Source organism: Pseudorca crassidens, chromosome 6 (assembly GCF_039906515.1).
Source record: "Pseudorca crassidens isolate mPseCra1 chromosome 6, mPseCra1.hap1, whole genome shotgun sequence".
NCBI lineage: Eukaryota > Metazoa > Chordata > Mammalia > Artiodactyla > Delphinidae > Pseudorca > Pseudorca crassidens.
This window is the reverse complement of record NC_090301.1, coordinates 50,323,629-50,349,820: the sequence shown is the minus strand read 5'-3', so window position 1 is coordinate 50,349,820 and position 26,192 is coordinate 50,323,629. Positions and strand designations below refer to the sequence as shown.

The following is a 26,192-nucleotide window of genomic DNA, read 5'->3' as shown; positions in this document are numbered from 1 at the left end:
ACAGGGAGAATTTGCTCTTAAAAGTTGTCCTTGTTGGGGCTACCCTGGTGGTGCAGTGGTTAAGAACCCACCTGCCAATGCAGGGGACACGGGTTTGAGCCCTGGTCCGGGAAGATTCCAAATGCCGTGGAGCAACTAAGCCGGTGCACCACAATTACTGAGCCTGCGCTCTAGAGCCCGTGAGCCACAACTACTGAGCCCGTGTGCCACAACTACTGAAGCCCGTGCGCCTAGAGCTTGTGCTCCACGACAAGAGAAGCCACGGCAACGAGAAGCCTGCACACCCCACGGAGCCCCCACTCGGGGCAACCAGAGAAAGCCCACACACAGCAATGAAGACCCAATGCAGCCAAAAAAAAAAAATCAATTAAATAAATCAATTTAAAAAAAAGTTGTCCTTGTTTGTTTTTAAGCCTCATTCTTATTTACACACACAGACACATCCTTTCTTAACTCAGCAGTTTATAAATCAATCATGAAGTTATCCTTACCATAGTTGTAATTGTTTCGGAAATAGGTCTTCTGTGTAGCTCTGATAGGTTTACATTTGCAGCGTTCTAAAAAATATAACATTTTATCTATTATAAGCAAAACTTCAACATCAGCTTTCTTTTGTTTATGCACATTTTTTGGTAATATTAGATCCAAGTTCGGTAGCAAGGAGGCTCTTAGTAATTCTACATGTCTGGTCTCTTTCTCCTGGAACTACATTCACGTTTATTCTAGATACATAGCCTCTTATTCAGTGTCAAATGCTCATAAGTTCCCATTCTCCAACAAACCACCCAGATCCTGAGGAAACACTTCATCACCATGCAGGAGGAGAGCATGACTCCAGAGTCCTGAAAGAGACATGCTTAGTGCTTGTGGCAGAAGAATCAATGCCAACTGAGAGGCAATTTATGCTTATGCTCAGGTAACTGGTTTACCCCTGTGCAAGATCACTTGCATTCATGGACATTTTACAGGTTACACAGCACCCCTCCAAATATTAGTTTCCGGATCTAAAAGCAACTCAGTGAGATAAGCAGGTATTGTTATAACCCAGTGAACTTATTGAAGAGGCATGAGTTCCTTCTTTTTTATTTAATTTTTACTTTTTAAATTTTTAACTGAAGTATAAATGAGTTACAATATTATACTTGTTTCAGGTGTACACCATAGTGATTATCATGACTACCTTCTACAGGCAGAATAACTGCTATTAAACTCAATGGTATTTTTATGTTTATTGGCGGAAATTACTAGATACATATTTCAAAATGAGAAGTTCTGTGCTTTTTAAATATCTGGTCAGTGGTGACCAGAACACATATTCTATGTGACATAATACAGGTGTATGTAATAAACGTAATTATCTCAAAATGTTTCATGTATTGGATAAATCATTTAACATCTTGGAGAGTGGATTACTATATTGTTTATAGATTACTTAGCTAAGAAATACACAATATATATACATCATACATCATAATATATATACATCATAGTAAATTCTTAGTCATTAAAGTCAATATAAAAATAGGAAATAATACACAATTACCTTAGAAAGCATTTTAGTTTATGTAAAGATTTCTTTGAGAAAGAAAGCGTCATTGAAGATGAAATGGTATGGTATGTGTTTCTTCTATTTTCACACAGAAAAAGGAAAAATGAACACATGAACCACAGAAAAGAAGCCAACAAAAAATTTTTGTTTAAAAAGTGTTTTATGTTAGCATGGAGACTAATAAAAGGCAGAAGCTTTCCTTGACCATTTGACATTGTGTTTTCTAATCAAAATAAATGTTATTTCCAGTTGAACTCACAGATAACATGCTTTGAAGTAGTAGTCCCAAGGGATGTAACACCTCACTACCCGATTTTCAATTCTAGAAATAAGCGTCTCTACTGGGGACAGGTGCTGGTCTCCAAAGCAGAAGCAGCAGCACTGTTGTTCTCACCCAGGAGAGAAGTGAGGATGTCCTCAGGGCTACACACAGCAATTCTCTTGTTCTGCAGATAATTTTTAACACTGTTTTTGTGGAAGAACAATCTCAGCTCAATAAACCATATGTAACATCAGTGCTGGTTGCTATTTTGAAGAAGACTCTTCAAAAAATAACTTTCTTATTAGCAAAACATTTGTATTCCCATTTAAAACAGAATAGAAAGTTATCTAGTTCTATTGTTTTATTTTGTACCAAAATATTACACATTTTTAAAAGAGATATTCTTGAGATTGACATTATTTCTGAAGAAATATATGTTATGGTCTTTGACTTACAAATTATCCTCACCCATATATAGATATGGATTTATGCTTTTCTACCTCTTTATATTTTTTTAATTAAAAAATTTTTTTTTATTGGGGTATAGTTGTTTTACAATGTTGTGTTAATTTCTACTATACAGTGAAGTGGAGTTCCCTGTGCTATACAGCAGGTTCTTATTAGTTATCTATTTTATACATATTAGTGTATATATGTCAATCCCAATCTCCCAATTCACTTATGCTTTTCTATCTCTTTAAAAATAGATATTTATTTATTTATTAATGAATAGATATTTATTCATTAAAAATAATGAATGTAGATAAATTATCTACATATTTGTAATTCTTCAGAAAATTGCACATGTTCTAATGAAAAATTCTTGGCAAAAATACACCAGCTGTTACTGGATTGCATCTAATATGTTGTTGTTACCATATAGCTTTGCTTGAAGCATAAAAAATGGATTCTAAAACACTTTCCAGGCAGAGATTTTTCAAAAAAATTATATCATAAAACAATTTAGGAAGATTTCAAGTAGGTGTTTCCACAACCATATGTACAACTAAAGGGCTTCCCTGGTGGCACAGTGGTTGAGAGTCCACCTGCTGATGCAGGGGACACGGGTTCGTGCCCTGGTCTGGGAAGATCCCACATGCCGCGGAGCGGCTGGGCCCGTGAGCCATGGCCACTGAGCCTGCGCGTCCGGAGCCTGTGCTCTGCAACGGGAGAGGCCACAGCAGTGAGAGGCCTGAGTACAGAAAAAAAAAAAAAAAAAAAAGCTTGAAACTCATATGTACAACTACATGTATTAGCTAGTCTCTTTCCTAATAGCTAATGACCTAAGTAATTATTTTCTTGGGACTAAATTTTGTTCCTCCTCAATGCACTTGTTTCTCCTGCTGGCCTCAGAGGTGGCAATGCCATACTATATGTTTGAAAACTTTCCTATGCTCCAAACCTTAGCTCTTGCTATCAGCAAATATCTGTCTGGTTGAAGTAACTAGTAGCTCAAAAAATAACAGAGTAATAAGGAGGAGTGGAATTTTATATCTACAAGGCTCAAATACAGAAGAACTTTCACTTACTTATGCTAACTCAACTCAAACATTCATATCTGAAGGTTTTCATGAAAAGTGTATCTTAGATCAACATATCTGGAAGATTATCCCTTTTCTAAAGTATTTCTACCCACATCTACATATATGTCTCCAAAAGCCCAAGAACTGGGAAATGGCCAAAAAAAAAAAAAAAAAAAAATCATAGAGGAATACACTGCATGCATTATTTACTACACTTTTTTGTACCAGCCACCCTAAATCAGACTGCAACAGCTTCTTTTTATTTTACTACCAATAGTTGATTTCTCAGACTTTTTATTGGGCCAGTAGCATTATCATCATACCTACTTTAATTCACCAATAATTTTGCCACTAGTGTCCCTCCCCCAGCTTGCCAATGGCACAGGTCTATTATTTTACTGAGCTTTGCACAAAAGACCACTAGATATTGATTTGCTTGCATCCCACTGTTAAGAAGAAAAGCATGGAAAGGAACTGCCTTGGTGCTCTTATCTAAGGAAAAAATACGGCAAAATTTAAAGGAGTTGGCTGTGACACAGTAAAGAAGTGACAAGGAGTTCTTCTAGTGTGGGGAAAGTTTTAATATTAGCAATTCATTCACCTCGAAGTCTAGAATTAAATATAACCTGAATCACAGGACAACATGCAATCCTATATCTCACAAGCATCTGTGGAGCACAACCAGGAAACTCTCTTGGGCAGCTTTCCCTCATATTCTCTAGTTAGATTCTCTCAGCTACTCTTCTAGAATCTAAGATCTCCTACTCCTCTGCTAATGAAACTGAAAACTGTTTATTATCCTAGTATGAACATGAGTTTACCACCCTAGAACACATAGGAGTTTGTGAAATTAACATGCCCAGTGCTGCACAGAACCTGGTCTGCAATTCAGGGGAGCTGCCCTACGGTGCACTGCAGTGCCTGAGCCAGGAACATCTTCCCTGTCTCAACACTGGGGCTTCTGAGAAACAGTTCTGAGTGGGAAGTCATCACATCCTTCTTTATTCATTTTTTTACACATAAAAAAAGAATCAGCTCATTTATTGAAAATACATAAAGACAATAGTCTTTTCTAAAGGGTTCCATGATTTTACAAGTCTAAAAATTATAAGTACCTGACAATTATGAAATTTGATACTCACCGGACCTTAACTATTTAAGGCAACCTTGTTTGAGTTCAAGCTTAAGTGTGATATGACTTTCTAACTAACCCTGACCTTTGTTTGAAATTGACTTCTGTTGGGTCTTCTCCAGAGCTGTAATACTATAATTAACTTTGGCAGATTCCAAAACCCCTATAACCTTTCATGTACCATGACTTTGGAATACTACCATCTGTTAGTGAGTACTTTTCTGCTTTTTTTAAGGAAAAGGCCTTAGATCTGTGCTCAAGATTTATTTTCAAAAAGAAAATACAATTCTATTTGCATTACAATTTCTATTATAACTCTTTCAAGACGGACTCTAATCAGATCAGAGTTTAAATAATTTTAATTTGTACCAAATGAACTATATGTTTTATATTTGACCCTGAAAGCCCACTTGTCCACCTTCGCTCCATTTTAAGACACATAGGAGCAGACCACAACAATTTTTAAAACAGATGTAAAAAATAAAATGTTATGATCCTTAACTATGACTTCTTTACTGAGATCCAGATCTATATTTTCAATTGCCTATAAATGGTGTCCATGAACCAGGCTTGAGTAATTTTAAACATATGTCAATGTCCATCACACCATAAAATTGTCTTTCTTCTATAGAAATAGCGTTTTCTGACTCTACAACCCTGGGATAGCTATGCTTCTCTAAATATAAGATGGAAAAGGAAAAGAGAACTAACATTTGTTGAAGCCTTTGAGTCACTTACATATTAATTCATTCATTCTACAAATATTTATTGGGTGTCTATTACATGCCAAACTCTGTGCCAGGCATGTAGGACACCTGATGAGCAATACAGACAATTCAGAATAGGATACAGACATTGAACAAATAATTACACACGAAATAATTTATTTTCATATGTAATACATCCTATGAAAGAAAAGTACAATGTGCAGTGAGAACATACAATTTGATGACCTAAACTAGTCTGGTCCTCAAAGTCCTCTGAGGAAATGACATTAAAGCTTGAAACCTGAAAGATCAGCTGTAGCTATCTAGGCAGGAACTACATCTTTATACATAAGACAGTGAAGAAGAAGACCATAAAGGAGACTGAGAAGGCACATCCAGAGATGGGGAAGAAATACAGGAGAGTATAGAGTCAAAAAGCTGAAAGAAGATGGTGTTTCAAGAGAAAAGGAGAGCTCTCTTTGAGGAGAGCACCCTCAAAGCTCAGATGACTTAAGAGAGAAAGGGGTCCATTAAATTCGGTTGGCAAGGGGACTTCCCTGGCAGCCCAGTGGTTAAGACTCCGCGCTTCCACTGCAGGGGGCGTGGGTTTGATCTTGGGGAACTAAGATTGCGCATGCCGGGGGGCCAAAAAAAATTTTTAGTTGGCAAGGAAAACATGGGTGAAAGCCAGAGGGACACTCTATCCACTGCACAAGAAGAAAAAGGAGAGAGGGGTACTGATGTTGACAGCTTCTAAATCTGTTGCTGGGATGATGAGAGTTCCCTCTGTTGGCGTTTACTTTCTCACTGAAGGATGAAGTCATCAGCGGCAGGGAATGAGAGGCTAAGAGAAGCAGGGTATGGAAGAGTAAGGAGAGAAGAGAAAGTATAAAAAGAGTTATTTTGGGCTTCCCGGGTGGCGCAGTGGTTGAGAGTCCGCCTGCCGATGCAGGGTACACGGGTTCATGCCCCGGTGCGGGAGGATCCCACATACCGCGGAGCGGCTGGGCCCCTGAGCTCAAGGCCGCTGAGCCTGAGCGTCCGGAGCCTGTGCTCCGCAACGGGAGAGGCCACAGCAGTGAGAGGCCCGCGTACCACAAAAAAACAAACAAAAAACCCAGTTATTTTATTGAGTGGAAAGGCAAACTTTCCAGAGAGACAAGGTAGGGTTGCTAAGCAATGTTAATCATGTATTTGAATTTTGTCTTGAACTTAAAGTAAAACCAGTCACCCTAGCCAAGTAATCTTCTCCAGCATCAGGAGTTGAGAATTTGCCAGGTGACTAAGGCAGAAGAAAAGATAGGCAAGGGAATTGAGGGTATTTTCAAGGGAATGATTATTACAATAGACTATGAAATCTCAGGTAGACAAGGAGGTTAGGGTTGAACAATAATAGTAAGCAGTATATGATGAATAGGTAGTCCCAGTGGAGTAACATTTTAGCAGTGATGATACTAAAGCAAATCTGCTGGAATGAAAAGAGATGGTAGGCAAAGAAGTGGATACTTGAAAGTAAGATTACAGAGCTGGCATCACTGCTAGATGGCAAGGTACAGAATGTGCCCATGGAAGTGGATGGCTGGGGTAGAACAAACAGGTTAGTGAAGTGAAGGAGTCAATGCACTAGACGGATGATCTACTTTATCATCAAAGTCATCAAAATGGCAACAGGGATGGGTGCCGTGATGGAACGTGTACAGATAGAGCTTAGTGCAGGGTGGGCAATGTATCATTTGGCCTTCTGGAAGTCAGTTTCACTACCCTTCTAGAAAAAAAGAGATGGTGAAACATCCCTAGATTCCACCCCTAGGACCACCTTCCCTCTTCCCAAAATTACAAGTCATGAAATGGACACTGTATTGAAAATCTAGAGGATATTATTATTCCTGGTGCAGTAAGAAAAAATAAAACAAACAAAAAAACAGAACCCTAATGTCCTGATCTCAATAATGAAGGAAAAATTTTAAAAAGAACAACAATGCATCTCTTACAGAATCAGGAACCATGTTGATCTGTACCACTAAGAAGATCTATACCACTGAGGCAGAGTCCAGGAAACACCATGGTTATAAAAGGATGGACTTTTATTGTGAGACACAGCTGGGTTTGAATGTAGGCTCCATCTCTTACTATTTTTGCAACTTTTAATATCTAAAAGGTGGTATCTTGCAGAATAACTGAGAGAATTAAATGAGATAATACACATAAAATACCTTTCACAGTACCTAGCACACCACAGACCATAAATGTCAGACTTATTTTTGTGCAAGATTCACTGGGAATCTTAATCCCTCATTTGTAAAGACCATTTAATGATTAAGATAAGCAATATTTTCCCAAGGCTCCTTGTCACCTACAGAACTGCGGTGACTACCAAAAGTAAGCAAAGCGATCAGATTTTTTTCAGTAGTGCCTGACTCTGCTATTTTGATTCAGGTACACCAAGCTAATTTCTTTCCTGATGTAGGAAGTCCATTTGAACTATTATGTACACATCCAAAATTTGAAGGATCAAACTTAGCGAGCCAAAATGATCATGTATGTGGCCATTCTAATAAACGTTAGTGCTAAAGAGTATGGCAAAATTAAGGGCACATGAGTTTAAATCCCATCTCTGTCTCTTCCTACTTATGTGGCCTTGGGCAAGTTACAAAACCCATTTCTACACTAATGCTGGCTACCTCAGAGGGTTATTGTAAGAATTTAAAGAGTAATTCACATAAAGAATTTGGCACAGAGCCTGGTACTTAATCACTCATTGGATGTTAGCTAGTAGTAGTAGTAATATATAAGCAAACCAAAAAGATTGGAAGGAAGATACTTATGCAAATTCAAGAGCAGTTTATGAAACAGAAGAGATAATTTTCTAACAATAAAATGATCTATAAGTTTGAGGATAAAAATTTGCTAAATTTTCTCCTAGAGATAGAAACTTAATTTAGATGATTACATTTAGTTTGGGAGGAACTGTATAAAAAGAATCGAATTTAGAAATCCTATTGGTATTATGCTCACACAGGCATACTATTTCACAATAAAATGATACACAGAACTAAATGGGTAAATCTCAAAAGCATTATACAAAAAGAAAAGCAGCCAGTCACAAAAGAGTATGTACTGTATGATTCCACTTCCATGAAGCTGAAGAACAAACATTAATTTATGGTAATAAAAATCAGACCTATGCTCACCTCATGCTGGGGTAGGTGATTGACTCGGCACAAGGGAATTCTCAGGGGTGATGGATATGTTCTTTATCTGGATCTGGGTGACAGCTACATGGGTATATACATTTGTCAAAAGTCAATGTGCCATAGAGTTAAGAATTGTGCATTTTACTGTAAGTACCATTGACATAAAAATTCATACTTATATGAATTCCTTTCATTTTTCCATACAAAGTGTCATGACTTAGCAGCTGTTCATTACATGTTTAAAATAATATTTATTTCCTAAACGTATACATTGGGCAAAAATATCATATTAGATTCTATTTTGGATTAGAGCAGTATGTGGAAAAGGCAATGAAGTTGATTGGTGAACTCAGGTAATATAATCAGGCTTTAAAAAGCAAAACTAACATTCGCTTAATTTAGCTCAAAAAACAAACCTCGAACATTGTAATAAAGGTCTCAATTCATAGTAATTTGCACTTTGTAAAAGGGACTTGCTTAAGATTGAGGGAACTAACACTATATTAATATGAAAAGGAAATTTAGTTTTATTCCTTTAGGATTTATGTCACAGGAAATTTTTAAATAAACTGTCTTTCAGAAGGTTTCTGGATCCACAAGTCATTCAGGATATACAAAATGTAGAGAACCAATGTGATATGCCTGTTTTCTCCTGTGAGATCTGAAGTGTTAGTTTTGTGATATATAAAAGAGGTCAATTAAGAGGGAATTCCCTGGCAGTCCAGTGGTTAGGACACTGCCGAGGGCCCTGGTTCAATCCCTAGTCAGGGAAGTAAGAACCCCTCAAGCCACTCAGTATGGCTAAAAAAATAAAAAGGTCAATTAAGAGAAAAGCAAAGCGGGTCTTTCAGAACATCATGCATCCACTCAATGTCAACCACACAGAAAAGAGGTGGGAGAAAAGGATAGTGCAGTCAACTGTTCACTCCTTCACTCCCTCCCTGTTCTTGGCATCAAGTATGCCTGGTACAAGGGGTGGTCATTAACTTTTTGATGAAAGGTGGGTGGATGGACTAATAAGTTTATTGGTAGATGGACTATGAAGTTTCAGTACTGGGGATCTGGGAAAACAATGGTGCCACATACTAAAACAAAAGTTGCAAGGAGTAAAGTTTTAATGAAAAGAAAATTATTAAATAATGTAGTATTTGAAGTACAAATAGGCTGCCCAGGTGGAAGTGTTTACTGGAGGAGAAATGTGGAACTCTACCTGCGAGAGTGATCAGAACTGTCACAAGAGTGATAATTAGGCCTATGTGGCTGAATGACTTCCAACAGGAAGAACTCATTGTAAGAAGCAGAGGTCAAGCACAGAAACTTGGGGAATGCCCATGGCTGGCGGACAGGAGGAAAAGAACTAGGACATTTTGGGTAATAGCTCAGGGAGAAGAATACTTAGGAATAAGTATTAATCAAAAGTGTCCAGGGACTTCCTTGGTGGTGCAGTGGTTGAGAATCTGCCTGCCAATGCATGGGACACGGGTTCGATCCCTGGTCTGGGAAGATCCCACATGCCATGGAGCAACTAAGCCCATACGCCACAACTACTGAGCCTGTGCTCTAGAGCCCGTGAGCCACAACTACTGAAGCCTGCGTGCCCTAGATCCTATGCACAGCAACTACTTAGCCCACGTACTGCAACTACGGAAGCCCTTGTTACCTAGAGCCCGTGTTCCGCAACAAGAGAAGCCACCGCAATGAGAACTGTGCACCACAATGAAGAGTAGCCCCAGCGCAACTAGAGAAAGCCTACTTGCAGCAACAAAGACCCAACACAGCCAAAAAAGAAAAGTGTCCAATACTGGAAAGCAGTGAAAAAAGCATATATTTGTAAGCTACTATATAATTACAAAATACGATTTTTATCTATCCTAATTTTATTTTCAAATAAAGGGTAGAAGTTGCCACAAGTGAAGTCAGCCTCTATAGTCAGTATACATTTGCACCAAAGGAAGAAAAAAATTGGACTCCTTCCCAAAATTAGTAGGAAGCCAAAGGGGAGGAAATAAATTTGGAGAAGGAAAGAGAGAGAATGGGTCTATACTACCCAAGCTAGGCATTGGTCATCCCAATAAAAGGGGTGGGGGGGGGGGCGTTGCCACGGCAGGCCTGGCAGGTGCAGGCAATCAAGAATCACGTTACTCAGCTGCTCAGAGGAATTTCTCAGAAGCACCTTGGAAAACGGGTCAGGAAGGTGTTAGTGAAAACTGGGAGAGTACCCAACTTAACATCAGCAGATATTATTCATGTTTCCCTAATTTGAAAATATATCAGATATGGAACTTCCCTGGGGGTCCAGTGGTTAAGACTTCGCCTTCCAATGCAGGCTGTGCAGGTTCGATCCCTGGTCGGGGAGCTGGGATCCTATGTACCTCCTGGCCAGAAAACCAAAACGTAAAACTGAAGCAATATTGTAACAAACTCAATAAAGACTTTAAAAATGGTCCACATCAAAAAAAAAAAACTTAAAAAAAAATTTTTTTTTAAAGAAAATATATCAGAATTCAGCAGTCAATATGATCTGATTTTATATTAAAAAAACAGACCCAGAATAACAGGTTAAGTAATTTGGTCATGCTTACACAGTTAATTAGTGTCAGAATTTACTAACTATATCACCTCTTTGGGGAAATTTGTGTTTTTCAAATACAAAAGCTCATAAATTGGTCACCATCACCAAGTAGAAAACTGGGGCGGGGGGGGGGGCGGGATTCTTTTTCAGAATTGTTTTAATAAACAGCATATCTTTTCATTGCACCATTTGAATACCTGCCTTAATTTTCTGTGTTGATTTGACAGACGAAGTGACTCAGCAGAATAGAACTAAAATTGTTTTTCTCCATATTCCATGTTATGGAAACTAGAGAGAATGTACACCTTATTATGATAGTGGATTTACAACAGCAAAACACACTCACAAACTGGAAGCTGCTCAGACAGTCACTATCTCCCAAAAAAGAAGACTGTTAGCCTTTGAGGCAAAGGATAAACTAACTGGAGAGAAAGAATTTCATTTCCAGATTCCAGACAGAAACAGCTTGACACTTTTGAAAGAGGGGGTTATGAAGGTTGCAATGTTTTTGTGTCTTCCTCATTTCCTGCTTTATCATAATCAACCTCAGCTGTTACATTACTCCAAAGCACAAAATTTTGAGTGTGAACAAATTTTCTTTTCTTTTGGAACATGTGACTATGTCAGTGTGTTTCTTCACAAGCAAATGAGCTTGGTTTTGCCTCCCTGTTAATTTGTTTTCATCACTCCCATTATACCAGGGGACAGGAAAACATTTATAAAAGAGAAACAGTAAACACTGAACCCTGGAACACTGTATTCATTCTAGGTAGTTTTACACATTGAACTATCTTTGTGTATGAATGTATAGTGTCATTAATGTCTTCTCTCTTTCACACACTGAAGTGCTATATTATTCTAACCATAAGTTCTAGACAAATTGATAGCACATGCATGTGCTTGGCCTGAAATTTTGACTCACTAATTGTACTATATACTAATGAGGTTTTCTGTTTGTTTTCAGCAAACGTGAATAGCAGGAGTGATCCTTAAAATAGCACCACTACTGGACACCAGTAATTTCCAGCTAATTTCATGACACTATAAGAACACTCAATTACATTAAAAAGGTAACAACGTAATTCTAAATAAATCTTTTTAATTCACTTGTGTTTTTTAAGAGATAAATGTTTGTTTGGTGCACACTGCCTCATGTCAAATACTTGTCACTCTGATAAGATTCAGTGGAAATCAACAGTGAAAACTCTTCCAATCTAATGAAAATTGATGTTTCAAATTTATTTACAACTTACTAAAGATTCCACTTCCACCTATAAAACACCTTACAAGGCAGTACATACAGACCCAAACCAGTGCACATTACTATTTCCAGAAAGTAAAAAAGACTTCATACAGTAACTAATTGTAGTTGTTCCTGCAGAAACAAATGCAGCATTAGTCATAGTAAAAAACCAAAACAAAACTAGAAACAGTGCAAACGTCCAGGAACATTAGAATGAATAAATGAAGTGTGGTATACTCACATGATAGAAAACTATATAGCAATGAAAATTTAGAAGTTCTGCTATACACAGCATAATGAAGAACAAAGGAAGCCCCACACACGCACGCACACATGCACACACACTATATATATATTAGGATTCCATTCATAAAAGTTGAAAATCAGGCAAAATTAATCTATGCTGTTAGAATTTCTGCTAGTGGTTACCTCTGGGAAAAAAGGTGGAAGTAGTGGTTTGGAAGAGGCACAAGGAAGTGTTTCTGGAGTGCTGGTAATGGTATACATCTTGATCTGTGCAGTGGTTACATACGAGTGTTTATTTTGTGAAAAGGCACTGGGCTGCATGCTTATGATTTGTGCCTTTTCTGCACGTATGCCATACTTCACTTAAAGGTTTATTTTATGGAAAGATGGAGTAAGTAGACTCCATCATGTCTCTCCCACTGAACACAGTTATCAAACAGAACGCAAGATGTTGCTACTTAAGGACTCTGAAAAGTAAACAGTAGCAGGAAGTTTGAGGAGAAGCTCAATACCATCAGACTGATAGTGGGTTCATCATTCTTTCCACCTCTGGTACCTCCCAGCCTGGTTTCAACACAGCCAGGAAGTAGGTATCATGCAGAGTCCTCCAGGAAAAGCCCCCTGGTTCTGACTCAGGAAGTCAGAAATGGTCTCCTAACACTCCATTCTCTTCTATCCCCATCTCTGAAGAAATCATGGGACAGTGGTGGCAGCAACAGCTGCTGCAAGGGAGGTCCTTGGAAGCCTAAAATGCCGATGGAGGGGAACCTTCCTTTCTGATTGGATGACATGTGGTGTCAAGAGACTGGGACAAACCCCCATTGCTTTGTCCTCCACCACTTGGCCCCTGATACAGAAGAAGTCACAGGAAGTATATCACAGAGTGGGATAAATAAAGCTCCAGCTTTCTGGCCAAAGGACAAAAAGGGGGAGCCCCCAAGGAACAGAAAAGCACTAAGGCAATCACAGAGAAGGAGGAGCTTGGGAAATGATCCCATAAAAATACTTATGAACTGCTGGGCTCACCCCTGGATATATGTGAATCTGACACTAAACAGTACACTATAGACTTTGAAAACTCGACTATGGTATAAATCACAGCCCTGATCTCACACTGGCCACTGAGTAGTGTGCACATGGGATAGATCTGAAAGGCACTGCAAATGCCTTTGGAAGTGGAACTGATATTGAAATCACAACCCACAGAAGACTAGTCAGAATTTGCAGCCTAACCCAGTTAGGTAGACTGCTGCTAGAACAAAAATATCACCATTCCCCATATGATTTTAAGGACCCAAAGTCTTAGAACATAATATTCAAAATGTCCAGAATCTAATAAAAAATTACTCTGCCCATGAAGAACCAGGAAAATCTCAATCTGTATGGGAAAAGACAATCAGATGACACAAATGTTGAAATTATCCACCCATGATTTTAAGGCAGTTTTATAAAAATTCCCCCAAAAGTAATGGTGAACACCCTTGAAATGAAGGGAAAGATAGAAAGTCTCAACAATGAAATTCAGGATATAATAAAGAACCAAGAGGAAATCTTAATTTTGAAAATTACAATAACGGAAATTTAAAAGTTCACTGGATGGGCTCAACAGCAGAATGGAGAGGACTAAGGCAGGAGTCAGTAAACTTGAAGACAGGCTGATAGAAACTATCCAATGTAAAGAACAGAGGAAGGCTGGGAGGGAATGAACAGAGCCTCTGGGACCTGTGGGAAATATCAAAAGGTCTAAAATTCATATCATCATCAACTCACAAGTAGAAGAGAATGTGGTATAAAATATTTTTTGAAGAAATAATTGCTGAAAGCTTCCCAAATTTGAGAAAAGGTATAAACTTATAGATACAAGAAGCTCAATTAACCCTAAACAGGATAAACCCAAAGAAATCAATGTCCAGACATACTGTAATCAAACCGCTAAAAAGTAAAGACAAAGAAAACATTATTGAAAGCAACCAGAGAAATCTGATGCATTACTTACAGGAGAACAACGATCTGAATGACAACAAATTTCCCATGAGAAACACTGAGGACAGAAGTAAATGAACTAACATTTCTTAAGGACTGAATGAACTGCCAACCCAGAATTCTATATCCAAAGAAAATATCCTTCAGGAATTAATATGAGATGAAGACATTTTTAGATGAAGGAAAACTGATAGAATCTGCTGCCACCAGAACTGCTCTAAAAGAAGTATAAAGGAAGTTCTTCAGACACAAGGGAAATGATACTAGAACATCAGGGAAGAAGGAAGAACAACAGAAATCATAAACATCTGTATAAATACAGGAGGCTATTTTTTTCCTCTTGAGCTGTTTAAAACATATTTAATGTTTGAAAGAAACATGAATGGTTCAAAGAGAGAATACTACATTGTCTCATGGAAAGATATATATATATATATATATATATATCTCAGACAGACACATACATGGGTGTGTCTGTGTGTGTGTGTACACATGTGTACATGAGAGAGAGAGAGAGAGAGAGAGAATGAGAGAGAGATACATTCAAATAACCCAAGACAAAGCTAGGAAATTGGAAACAGGAATGAAAAAGAGAGGGAACAAACATAAAACAAATAAAATAGTGGCTCTGAATACAAAGATATTAATAATTACAGCAGATGTAAATGATCTAAATATACTAATCAAAAGACAAAGGTTGACAGAATGGATAGAAAACCAACACCAACAAAAAAACCAACTATATGATGTCTAGAAGAAATTTAAAACATAATGATGTAGGTAAGTTAAAAGTAAAAGGATAGAAAAAGATACACCTTGCAAACACTAATCAAAAGAAAACTGGAGTAGCTATATTAACATAAAACAAAATAGACTTTAGAAAAAAGAAAATTACCAGAGATAAAGAGGAACATTGCATCATGAAAAGGGTCAATTCACCAATAAGACATAAAAATATTAAATGTGTACACACCAAATAATATCACCTTTGACTTCATGGAACAAAACTGACAGAACTGAAAAAAGAAACAGAAAAATCCACAATATTTGGAGACTTAAACATTTCTCTCACAGTGATTGATAGATGTAGTAGATAGAAAACCAGCAAGAATATAAAAGAACTAAAAAAAAGTATCAATCAATGAATCTAATTGACATTTAAAGAACATTCCACCCAATAACACCAGAATATATATTTCCAAAGTGCACATGAAACATTCACCAGGATAGATCATATCCTGGGTCATGTAATAAATCTTAACAAATTTAAAAGATTAAAATCATACAAATTATATTCTTTGACCATAATGGAATTAGAATAAAAAATTAATAGCATAGGGCTTCCCTGGTGGCGCAGTGGTTGAGAGTCCGCCTGCCGATGCAGGGGACGCGGGTTCGTGCCCCGGTCCCGGAGGATTCCACATGCCGCGGAGTGGCTGGGCCCGTGAGCCATGGCCGCTGAGCCTGCACGTCCGGAGTCTGTGCTCCGCAACGGGAGAGGCCACAGCAGGGGGAAGCTCACGTACCGCAAAAAAAAAAAAAAAAATTAATAGCATAAAAAGAAAAGAAAAACCTCCAAACAGCACCAAATTTAACAACACAATCCTAAGTAAGGCATGAATCACAAAGGTAATCTCAAGGGAAATTATAAAACATTCTGAACTGAAGAAAAATCAAAATAAAACCTACCAAAATTTGCAGGATGCAACTAAAGCCATTCATAGATGCAGAGCACCTAGAACTCTTAAGTATTGCTAGTGCAAAATTGAACAGTCATTTTGGAAACAGTTTGGCAGTTTTTTATGAAGTTAGACATATCTTTGTCATTTAGCCCAGTAATCATATTCCTAGATATTTACCCTAGAGAAATGAAAACTTACGTTTACACAAAAACCTATACACAAATGTTTATAACAGCTCAGTCGATGATAGCCAAAAAGTGGAAACACCCTAAATATCCTTCGAGACATAAATGGATAAACAAATGGTAATACATCCAAGTAATAAAATATTCAGCAGCAAAATGGAATGGACTATTGATACATGCAAAAACTTAGATGAGGGCTTCCCTGGTGGCACAGTGGTTAAGAATCTGCCTGCCAATGCAGGGGACACGGGTTCGATCCCTGGTCTGGGAAGAACCCACATGTCGCAGAGCAACTAAGCCCTCAAGCCACAACTACTGAGCCTGCGCTCTAGAGCCCGCGACCCACAACTACTGATCCCACGTGCTACAACTACTGAAGGCTATGTGCCTAGAGCCCGTGCTCCACAACAAGAGAAGCCACCGCAATGAGAAGCCCGCGCACCGCAATGAAGAGTAGCCCCACTTGCCGCAACTAGAGAAAGCCCACGCGCAGCAACAAAGACCCAATGCAGCCAAAAATAAATAAATTAAATAAATAAAAATTAAAAAAAAAAAACTTAGATGAATCTCAAAGGCATTTTGTGTGTGAAAGAAGCCAATGTCCAAAGGTTACATACTCTATCATCCCACATATGGCAATCTCAAAAAGACAAAAGTATGGCAGTGAAGAACAGATCAGGGATTGCCAGTGGTTAAGGGTGGGAGAAGCTCAAGGGAACTGGGGTTTTCTTGTTTGTTTTGAGGTTATGGAACTGTTACGTATACTGATTGTGGTGGTAGTTACACAAATCTAAACATGCATTAAAATTCATAGACCTATACACCAAAACAAAAGATAAATTTTTACCATGTTAATTTAAAAAATAAAATTTAATACAAATAAATATTTTTATTTGTTTACTTTGCAAATATAAGACAAAAACTTCCCCAAATAAGATTTGAATATCTAGGTAACATCAAGACTAATCTGACCACAAAAGAAAACCAGGAAGATAGTGATATACTCACCACTGCTTGCCCCTCTACAGTTTCCATTACTAGAATCCATAGGAAAATCTGAAAGGAGGTGATAGAATAAAGTAAGAATCATAACATGTTCATTATTATTTCAAGAATTCCCATATTAAAATCTAATTCAGTCACAAGCTGATTTGGGTAAGAACCCAGGTGTCTCAAGGAAATTGATTCTTGTTAGTGTTGTGAGGTTGACACTCTACCATTTGTAGGTCAAATAAGGACACAATGTATTCTTTCATGTGATTGACAGTTGATATACTCTTTTGAATCTTCATCAACTGTGCATACTATTTCAGCATTTAATAAACAAAGTTTCTGAGTTTCACAAAAACTTCCTGTAGCTTTAAAGCCCATGAATATATTAGGTATTCACCCAACACATTTCTTGATGGCTAAAAGAACTAAATACACCTCTTCAATAAACAGATGTATCACACTTCACTGGCATACATTTTAATTCTTAGTGCTTAAGGAAAGCATGCAGAAAGCATTCTTGTGCTCTGGGTTAACTGCACACTAAACAGTTCATTTGCATAAAGGAAGCCTACCATCCAGGGGACTACTCAAGCCAGTGCAATTAATAGACACAGTAATAATTGGAATGTGCCATCAACTCTTTTCATGATCCCCAAATCCCAGAAAATGATAAAATGATAAATGGTAATGAAAATGGTAATTATGTAAAGTTCTTCTTTGTTCTAGTTTAGAAATCAGCCTCTAATGAATAACACTGAGCGCCCCACCAAAGCACTATGCTGTACCTAATTCTATGTTCTTACTGACACTTCAACTCAGTACACTTACACGAGCATTTTACATTTGCATTAACACTTTATGTTAAATGAGTTTAATGCCTCTGTTTATCCTAATAGAAAATAATGTTCTTCCTCTGTCCTTTTTCTTCACAGGTCATATCATGAATAAATTAAATAAGGAGGGGTAATACCATTTTAGAACAATAACACCCAAAATTACAACTAATGAATTACTTTCCCAGGCTTAGTAATCATTAGCTGGTATTTTAAAAGGTATATCCTAGGGAGTTTCCTGGTGGCCTAGCGGTTAGGATTCTGGGCTTTCACTGCTGTGGCTAGGGTTCAATCCCTGGTTGGGGAACTGAGATACCGCAAGCCTGCAGTGTGGCCAAAAAAACTAATAAAAAATAAGAAAAAAAGCTATATCCTAGGAAAGATGGCAGTCACCAAATAAAAATATAGATAATTAGGCAACAAAGACTTGATTCTAAAATGTTTGGTTCCACTCAGGTCAGATACTATGAATTCTATTCTTGAATAAGTCTAATATGCATGTGATAATATGCATATGATTTATATAAAGATGATCTCTCCGTAAATTAAAAAAGTATATTGATCCACATTTAAAATACTTGCTTAATGTCAAAAGGTTGAAATAAAACTGAAAGATAAAATTCTTCTCTTGGAAAAAGAAAACCCCTTTGAAGCAGCTGAACCTGGGAGCTTGGTTTTCTCTTTTACTCTTATTCATAGGAAAATGTTTCTACACTTTTTAAAGTGCTTAGACATCAGTTGTTAGAATCATAAGAGAGAAAACCAAAGTTTTCTGATCATAAATAATCCAAAACAATGTTTTCAGAAAGTTAAACTTAGGGATTCTAACAAAATTATCCTAAATTAAAATAGTGGGTATTAGTAGTAGGTTTTAATGCCCCAAGGATTTCAGGTAGGGGTCATACAGGTTTCCAGGAGAAGAGTTCTAAAAAAGAGCTGGAGAAGGAAAGGAGGGTTTTCCAAATAGAGAATAGCACATGCAAAGGTCTGGGGTGAGAAACCACAGGACTCATCAAAGGACCTGCAAGTCTTCCAGTGGGGCTAATAGAGTGGTGTAAGCAGAGAGAAAGGAAACTAGAGAGGTAAGAAGGCATGAAATCATGAAGACTAGAGGCAGATATCAAAGGATTTTAAACAACAGATTTGTACTTCAGAAAGATCACCCTGTTGGAATAGGGAGGCATCATACTGGAGGTCAGCAGCCAATTATCATTCTAGCTCCATAATGCATGGAAGAAATGGTGAGGCCAAAACAAAGAAAGTACCATTAGGGAAGAAGGGGAGGGAACTGGATTCAGAGTAGATCTAATAGCACTTGATACCTATTGAATGTGGGGGATAAAGAAAATGGTGGAAGCAAAGCTGACTCCCAGGCCTGGAGTATGGGTGTGGCGGTGCCTCTTAACAATATAGAAAATACTAGAAGAGAATAGTCATATGAAGGTAAGGAGATGATGAGTTCACTCTGGGGCCTGCAGAGACTGAGGGGCTCAGGGTTAGACACGAGAGTCTGGAATGTATGTCTTCTGCTGTCTCAGAAGTGCAGAGAAGTACTTGTCTCTTATCTCTTGGAATCCATTGTCCAGGACTGTCTTCTATTCTCTTAGGCCGTATATAAATGGGCTTTTGAAATGCAATGAAGAAAACTTGTTCCTTTAACTGAAATCTGATGGTTGAAAGACACAGATTCTCTGTACAGTTAGTATCACCTATTTCTTCATAAGAGAGGAAATATAGCTTAAAATAGGTCCTGGTTTGAATCTTTTTCTATTAATAGCTTTATGGACTTGGTGCACTTAACTTCTCTAGATGCTTCAGCTTCCCTTTGTGCAGATAAGAGTAATAGTATTATACCTACCGTGCAGTTATTACGAGAATTAAATAAATTAATATGCACTGCCCACTTAGAACAGCACCTGGAACATACTAGGTGTTGTTAGTTCTTATTCTGTGGCTGCTAATGATTCCTGTTCTGAGAATGACACATCCTCTTCCCAATCACATTAATGTTGATTTACCATTTATCATTCACTTCACATGAGTATTTCTTTTTGTTCTTCACAATCTCAAGGTCAAATGACTTGCTCAAGGTACAACATTAATGGCAAATCTGGGATTCCAACTAAGGGCCCATAACTTTAAAACTGGTGTTCTTTAAACTGAGGATATATAGCCAATTCTTAATCATGTAAAACTCTGTATGGTGGTTCTTGGTCTCCTCTTTTGATACACCTAGTAGGAGGAGAAAGGACAAATATAACTTAGTCATTTTTTCTATTTATAGCAAACAACTATTTAGAATTTTGTGGGAACGAGATAAAAGTGAATTATTGAAATACAATTTGGAAACTACATGAGATTCCATTACCACTGATAATTGTGTTAGCTATAAATAGAATTTAATATCATCGCATTCTAAAATTCTCTTCTCTACCCCATCCAGAGTGCCTTTCGATATTTTACATTATGAAGAAGCTTTAGAATCATGTTTTCTCTCTAGTCTTAATCTAAAATGTCCATTTCTCCTTTCCATTCCATTTTCCTCCTCATATCACACTAAATAATTCTCCCTTCTTGGTATTTGGCCCCTCAAATATTTGTAGAACAGGGCTAAAGAAAAGGCTGCCTGTTCCCCAGAAAGTGGAGAAATGATTAAACAGCAGTGCATGCATGTGAAAGTTGGCACAGCTCTGCCAGGCGAGAGAGGGCTGGGAGAAATGTGCTGGGCAAGAGCTGGGGTGACAACAAAAAGCAGCAATGACTGAGGAGCGATTATAAAGCCCTTGGCATGGCAAACCAGGAGGCTGTATAAACACCAGTTAACTATCATACCATAAATTTTCTTAAACACTCAACATCTACATTTCTGAGATAAACTATTTGTAACTAACAGACATCCATCAGACTCATTCTTTATACCTATTGCTCCCAAAGGGATTTGTTTTTGAGCCTGAGGTCCAGGTCCATTTGTGTACAATGAAATACCAAGTTTATATTCAGGAGAAATAAGATCGGCTTTCCCAGTTAGTTCTCAGTGTGAAGCTTGTTTCCCAGAGTTGAACTGATAAAGATCTAGGCCGTATCTGCATTTACCAACAGACCATGTTTGTCCAAAAAAACAAACAAAAAATCAATTTGAATAACAATGATAATAATGGTAAAATAGCAATAGCAACAGCAGCAATTTGTTGAAGACCTACTATGTACCAGATGTCCATGGGATGTAGGCAGCACGTCCCCATGTTACAGATTAGAAAACTTTGAATTGGAGAGGTTATATCATTTCCCTATAGTAACAGTTGGTATGAGGCCAGAGTCAAGATTCAATACCTACCTAGTCTGCCCCATTCCAAGCACATACCCTTTACTCACTATACAATATTAAAGATTTGACTAATATCTTAATTAACTGGCTGAATGACTAAATTGAACCGAATTCTCAGATAAAGCAGGTGTACATGCAGTCTCAACTCTCTAGTAAATATAAAATGTGGAAAAAGAATAAACTTCATGTGAATTTCTTAGTAATAATCAGGAAGATACGATCTTTTCTTTATAAAATTATGTTTGCCCCTAATATTTCAAAACAAAAAGTAGTTTGAAGCAATATTTCATTTTAATAAGATTTTGCTTTGTAAAATGTCCTTAAACTTGTTGGTGGAGTCATAATGTACTACAAGGGAACAGATCTGAGTGAATGGTATGATTTGAAAATCCTCTTGACATTGAAGGAAAGTAAAAGGTGGTTCCATTTTATTCAGGGAGACCTCATTTTTATATTCTGCTAGATTCTAGGCATAAGACATAGGAACTCTGTTTATACCTAGAGGAAGGAAAAAAAAAAACACCCTGCTTTGTGAACTACCATATCCCACTGAACCAAGGAGTATATTGCATCGTAAATTAAACTGGCCACATGTGGTAGTTCCTAAGTAATTCCAGGTGGCTGACAGTTTGACCCAGGATAGGGAGTGTAATTTTCAGCAAGCTGGCCTTGGAATCCACCATTCCATTCCCCTTCCCCACCTCCCCTTCAGCTCCCTCCTGCCACAGTCTCTGATTCACACTGAGGGTTATGGTAAAGAGAAAGGGAAGGGAGAACATCACTAAAATACAGTTCCAACTGCCACCTACCCCTACTTCTTTTTCTAGCAAGGATGCTGTCAGCAAAGCACATTATGGCATTTGAAAGCAGCTTAGCAATCAGGTTCCATGGACTGACAAATTGTTTCCATGCATGTCCTATTTGAGGGCTTCAATGAGGCAATTGTTCTACATTTGGTCTGATGATAGGTAACTTAAGGGACACTTAAGGAAACTGCTTTCCATTCATATTGACCATGGCTTTTGAGAGCCATTAACCTTGCCAAACCTCTCTCATTTGAGGTGCATCTCTAAGAGAGGTTTCAGAGCAAGAGGAAGAATGCATTTCAGTGTGAACCACGGCCACCTCATTCCTAGCCCTTGGCCTGAGAAGAGCACCAGCATTTAACTAATCTAAGCGTCTGGCAGGCCAGGGCAGCAACTGAGCTCTCCCAGTGTCTGCACAGCCTGTAACGTTAATGAGTACAAAAGCTCAAGAGTGCTCTTTTAGACCAAAGATTAATAAGAAATACATTTCTTTTTGATTATTTTAAACAACCAGTTGGTTCGTCATTAAAATCAAGACGACTATAAGGGTAGTCAAAGGTGATAAACTGAGGTGACCATCAAAAAGCTCTTGAAATCTTCCCGTTCAGTTTGGTTTTGTACAAGTACTTTTCCCCTCCCCACTCACTGTATGTTAAGTGGGTCAATGTTCACAGAATGCAATTTTTCCAAATCAATTCCCAGACCACCAAGAACTATTTTACCTAGAAACGGACTAAGGACATGAGCTTAGGCTGAGCAAGTTGAGAGGCAGAAGAAAAAGTTGATGCCCCAGAAATGAACAGAGAAGGAGGTATAAAGACATCACATCTAAGGGCAGAGTTGATCTGGGGAGGGTGTGAAAGAGGACCAATCATAAAAGATTGGGTTTATATTTAAAGTATATGAAGGGTGAAATTTTCGCATTTGGGGTAATTGGTAGGAATGATTTTGAGTTAGAATTAAACAGACTATAATGAACTAGATTTAGCTGGGGTCTTAAGAGTTATAACTTCCCTAATTAGACCAAACACTAGTGAGAAAACAACTTGTGATCGATTCCATTTACTGTAGAACTGTAATAAAGTTTTACAGTAGGGAAAGACTGAAATGAACCGGTGGTTGATACACACAGAGAAAGGGCATAAAGTATCAAAGACAAATTATTTGCAGAGCTTAAGAGTGGGATAAAGGGTGAGATTAAAAATAACATTACATGAGTGTATGATGATAACACGCCTTAAATATAACTCCTTTCACCCATATGTCATTTACAAAATGACTTGAAGGCATGTGGGAATGTGAAAGGAGCCCAGCAATTTCACTCCGCCAGCTCTGTGGCTGCAGGAAGTCTCAGGAGCTAATTAGCAGTGGATGGCAATGTTTCCCAGCTATTTCAGTCTGGAATGGAAGGACAATTTATCTCATTGAAAGGAGGGGGAAATTTAAGGTGAAGGTAATTGCTCAAACTGGATGTTGAGCAAACACATACCACTAACATCTGTGGGTTGGAGTAAGGTTATTGGAATTATCTTGGCATTTTTAACGATTAGAAGAAAACAGTTCTTCAGTTCTCTGTTTTCACCATACAATCTTGACAAGTAGCTAAACACAAGGAATATAGAAAACTGATGACTGAGAATGCAAGAGAATCAGGCAAGAAAGTTAAGTGATTCTAAACAAATTAAGAAAGTAAGAAAAAAGCATCACTATAGGAGATGTGGTTACTTGGACACGTAAAGAAGAAGCGAAGGGGCAGTGTTGAGTAGAAGTGTAATGGGAGTGGAGGGAACTGAGTGTTTTAGAAATACAGATCGCCTATTGAAATAGAGTGCATCCGTTGGAAGGGTGATGAGGTGAGAGAAAAAAAGGCATGGTGCTCGACAGAGCAGTAATTAAGAGAGACATTAAGAGAGGTGATCCAAAGAGAAAAGACAGAAATCAGAGAGTAAAGGCAAGTAACAAGGACTCCAAGAAGTAAGCGGCTGGAGGACGCGCTTGGGCGGGGGGGAGGGGGGGCGCCGCAGGTTATGCAGTGTCAGGACTCACCGGCTCCGTCTGCAGTGACGATGGCCTCGGGAGAGATGCACACGCCGCGGTCATAAACCGGCAGCTCCTCACAGGCCAGGCTTTCCGGCCACGAGTGGCGGTATTTGATGAGGATGGGCTCACAGCCCTGCCGGGCCCGCTCGCACACAGACTTGCAGGGCTTGATGGGCTCGTGCTGGAAGTCAATGGTGCAGATGGGCGCGTACATGGCGCAGAGGAAGAAGAGCAGATCCGGGCTGCAGTGGGTGCCCAGCAGACCTTCGAACTGCTCGATTGCCAGGATGGCGTTGGCCTGGGTGCTGTGGTGCAGGTGGTTGGGCATCTTGGTCATGTTCCAGGGCAGGGACTTGCACAGGGGGATGCGGACGGGCTCACAGGCTGCCGCCCGCGATCCGGGCACGCGGAGCAGGCAGAGCGCAGCCAGGGCGAGCAGCCCGGCCCGCAGCAGCAGCATCCCTCCCGGGCTGCCGCAGACCATGATCCCGGCGGGACGGGGCAGGGTGCAGCAGTGCCGAGGACGCCAAGAGGCCCGCTCCGCCGTCTCCTCCTCCCCTCTGGAAGTGGACACAATGATCTGGGAGCTTCTCCTCCCCCGGCAATCTCACAGCTTCCTTGGATCAAATTCCCCCAATGGGGTACCACGAGCTTCGCCGAGCTCCAGCCGCCGCCGCCCCTGCCGCTCCTGCAGCTCTGGCTGCTCTTTCCCGACGTCTAAGCCTTCTGGGGCCGCAGCATCTATTTATTCCTCGCTCCCTCTGGCAGAAGCATCGGACTTCGCAGATGAATCAGTTGAGAGGAAAACAAGAGGAAGCGAGGGAGAAATAAAAACAAAAGTAGAATTCAGCTGAGGTAGTTGGAGCTCTGGGGTGTCACCTCCCCTGGATTACAAAAAAGGTGCTAAAAGAAGCATGAAATGCTCCCAAGTGAGGAGGAGGACCGGAGGGGGGTTGGAGAAGGGGGGAACCAGAGGGCAAAGACTCCTAATGCGGGAGGGCGGTGCAGGAAGAGTTTGCAAGTCTTGTAGGCTGAGCAGAAGGTCCAATTTTTGGTGTGAGCCGCAGGCAGGAGAGCACCAGCAGGAGGAGCCTCGACGGGAGGTCTGTGGCTCCGACCCTCCGCTCTTCACTTTCCTACCTACTGACCCGACAGGCAGCTCCGCCCCGGTGCAGTCCCAGCACTCCAGCGCTCGCTCCCCTTCCCGGGAAGGGAGTGAGGGGTCCGGAGAGAGGTCTGTGGGTTGGAGGCGGAGGAAAGGGAAGCCTGGAGAAGCAGTGAGGATGCGAGAACCCAAGACACAGCAGACTTGAGACGACCACCTCTTCCCCACCCACACACGGGGGAGCACCCCGTCAGCCCCCCACCCCCGGCTCCAAAGGAGAGCCCCCGGCCTCTCACTGAAGAGCCCACCCCAAATCCCCACGAAGGAGTGCCCCCAGTTCCCCACTTGGGAACCCACCCGAGTCCCACGCTCCCTGGAGATATTTCCTTTAAGCAAACTATAGCCTCACCTCTGTGATCACCGGCTCTGCAGAAAGTCAGACCTGAGGGGGGAAGACTTAAGCAACGTCACTCAATGTCCAAGTCGCAGGAAACAGGGACGCCTGCAGCGGTGTTGGAGCCTTATCAACCCAGAGCTCCTGACTACAGAGGTCTGCAGTTTGAGTAACTAGGTGGAGGGAAATCGCCTTTCATACAAGGAGAAGAAACGCTATATAATTACAAATAGGCCACCAGAAGCAAGATATGGGTGGGTTTTTTGTTGTTGTTGATATTTTGTTTTTCCTTTGTCCTGCAGAATTAAAACTTTTGAGTTTTGCTTTTTAAGCTTCGAATTGAAAATTGCTTTAAAGTACCTGGGCATTTTTTTTTTCCAATTTTACTCACTAAAATAAAATGGCATTTATTAACTCT

The 26,192-nt window shown here is 39.4% G+C and overlaps 1 protein-coding gene across 1 annotated transcript in view; it reads right to left on the bottom strand.

The window, feature by feature from the left end:
• Nucleotides 1-25,361, bottom strand: part of FRZB (frizzled related protein) — a 34,255-nt gene extending 8,894 nt beyond the window's left edge. Inside the window, exons 1-3 of the mRNA XM_067741277.1 lie at nucleotides 24,282-25,361; nucleotides 17,287-17,334; nucleotides 492-557 (exon numbers count right to left, since the gene is read on the bottom strand). Coding sequence (XP_067597378.1) covers nucleotides 492-557; nucleotides 17,287-17,334; nucleotides 24,282-24,759 — 592 coding nt within the window. The 5' untranslated portion in view covers nucleotides 24,760-25,361. The remainder of the gene's footprint in view (nucleotides 1-491; nucleotides 558-17,286; nucleotides 17,335-24,281) is intronic.
• Between the last annotated feature and the right edge of the window lie 831 nt (nucleotides 25,362-26,192).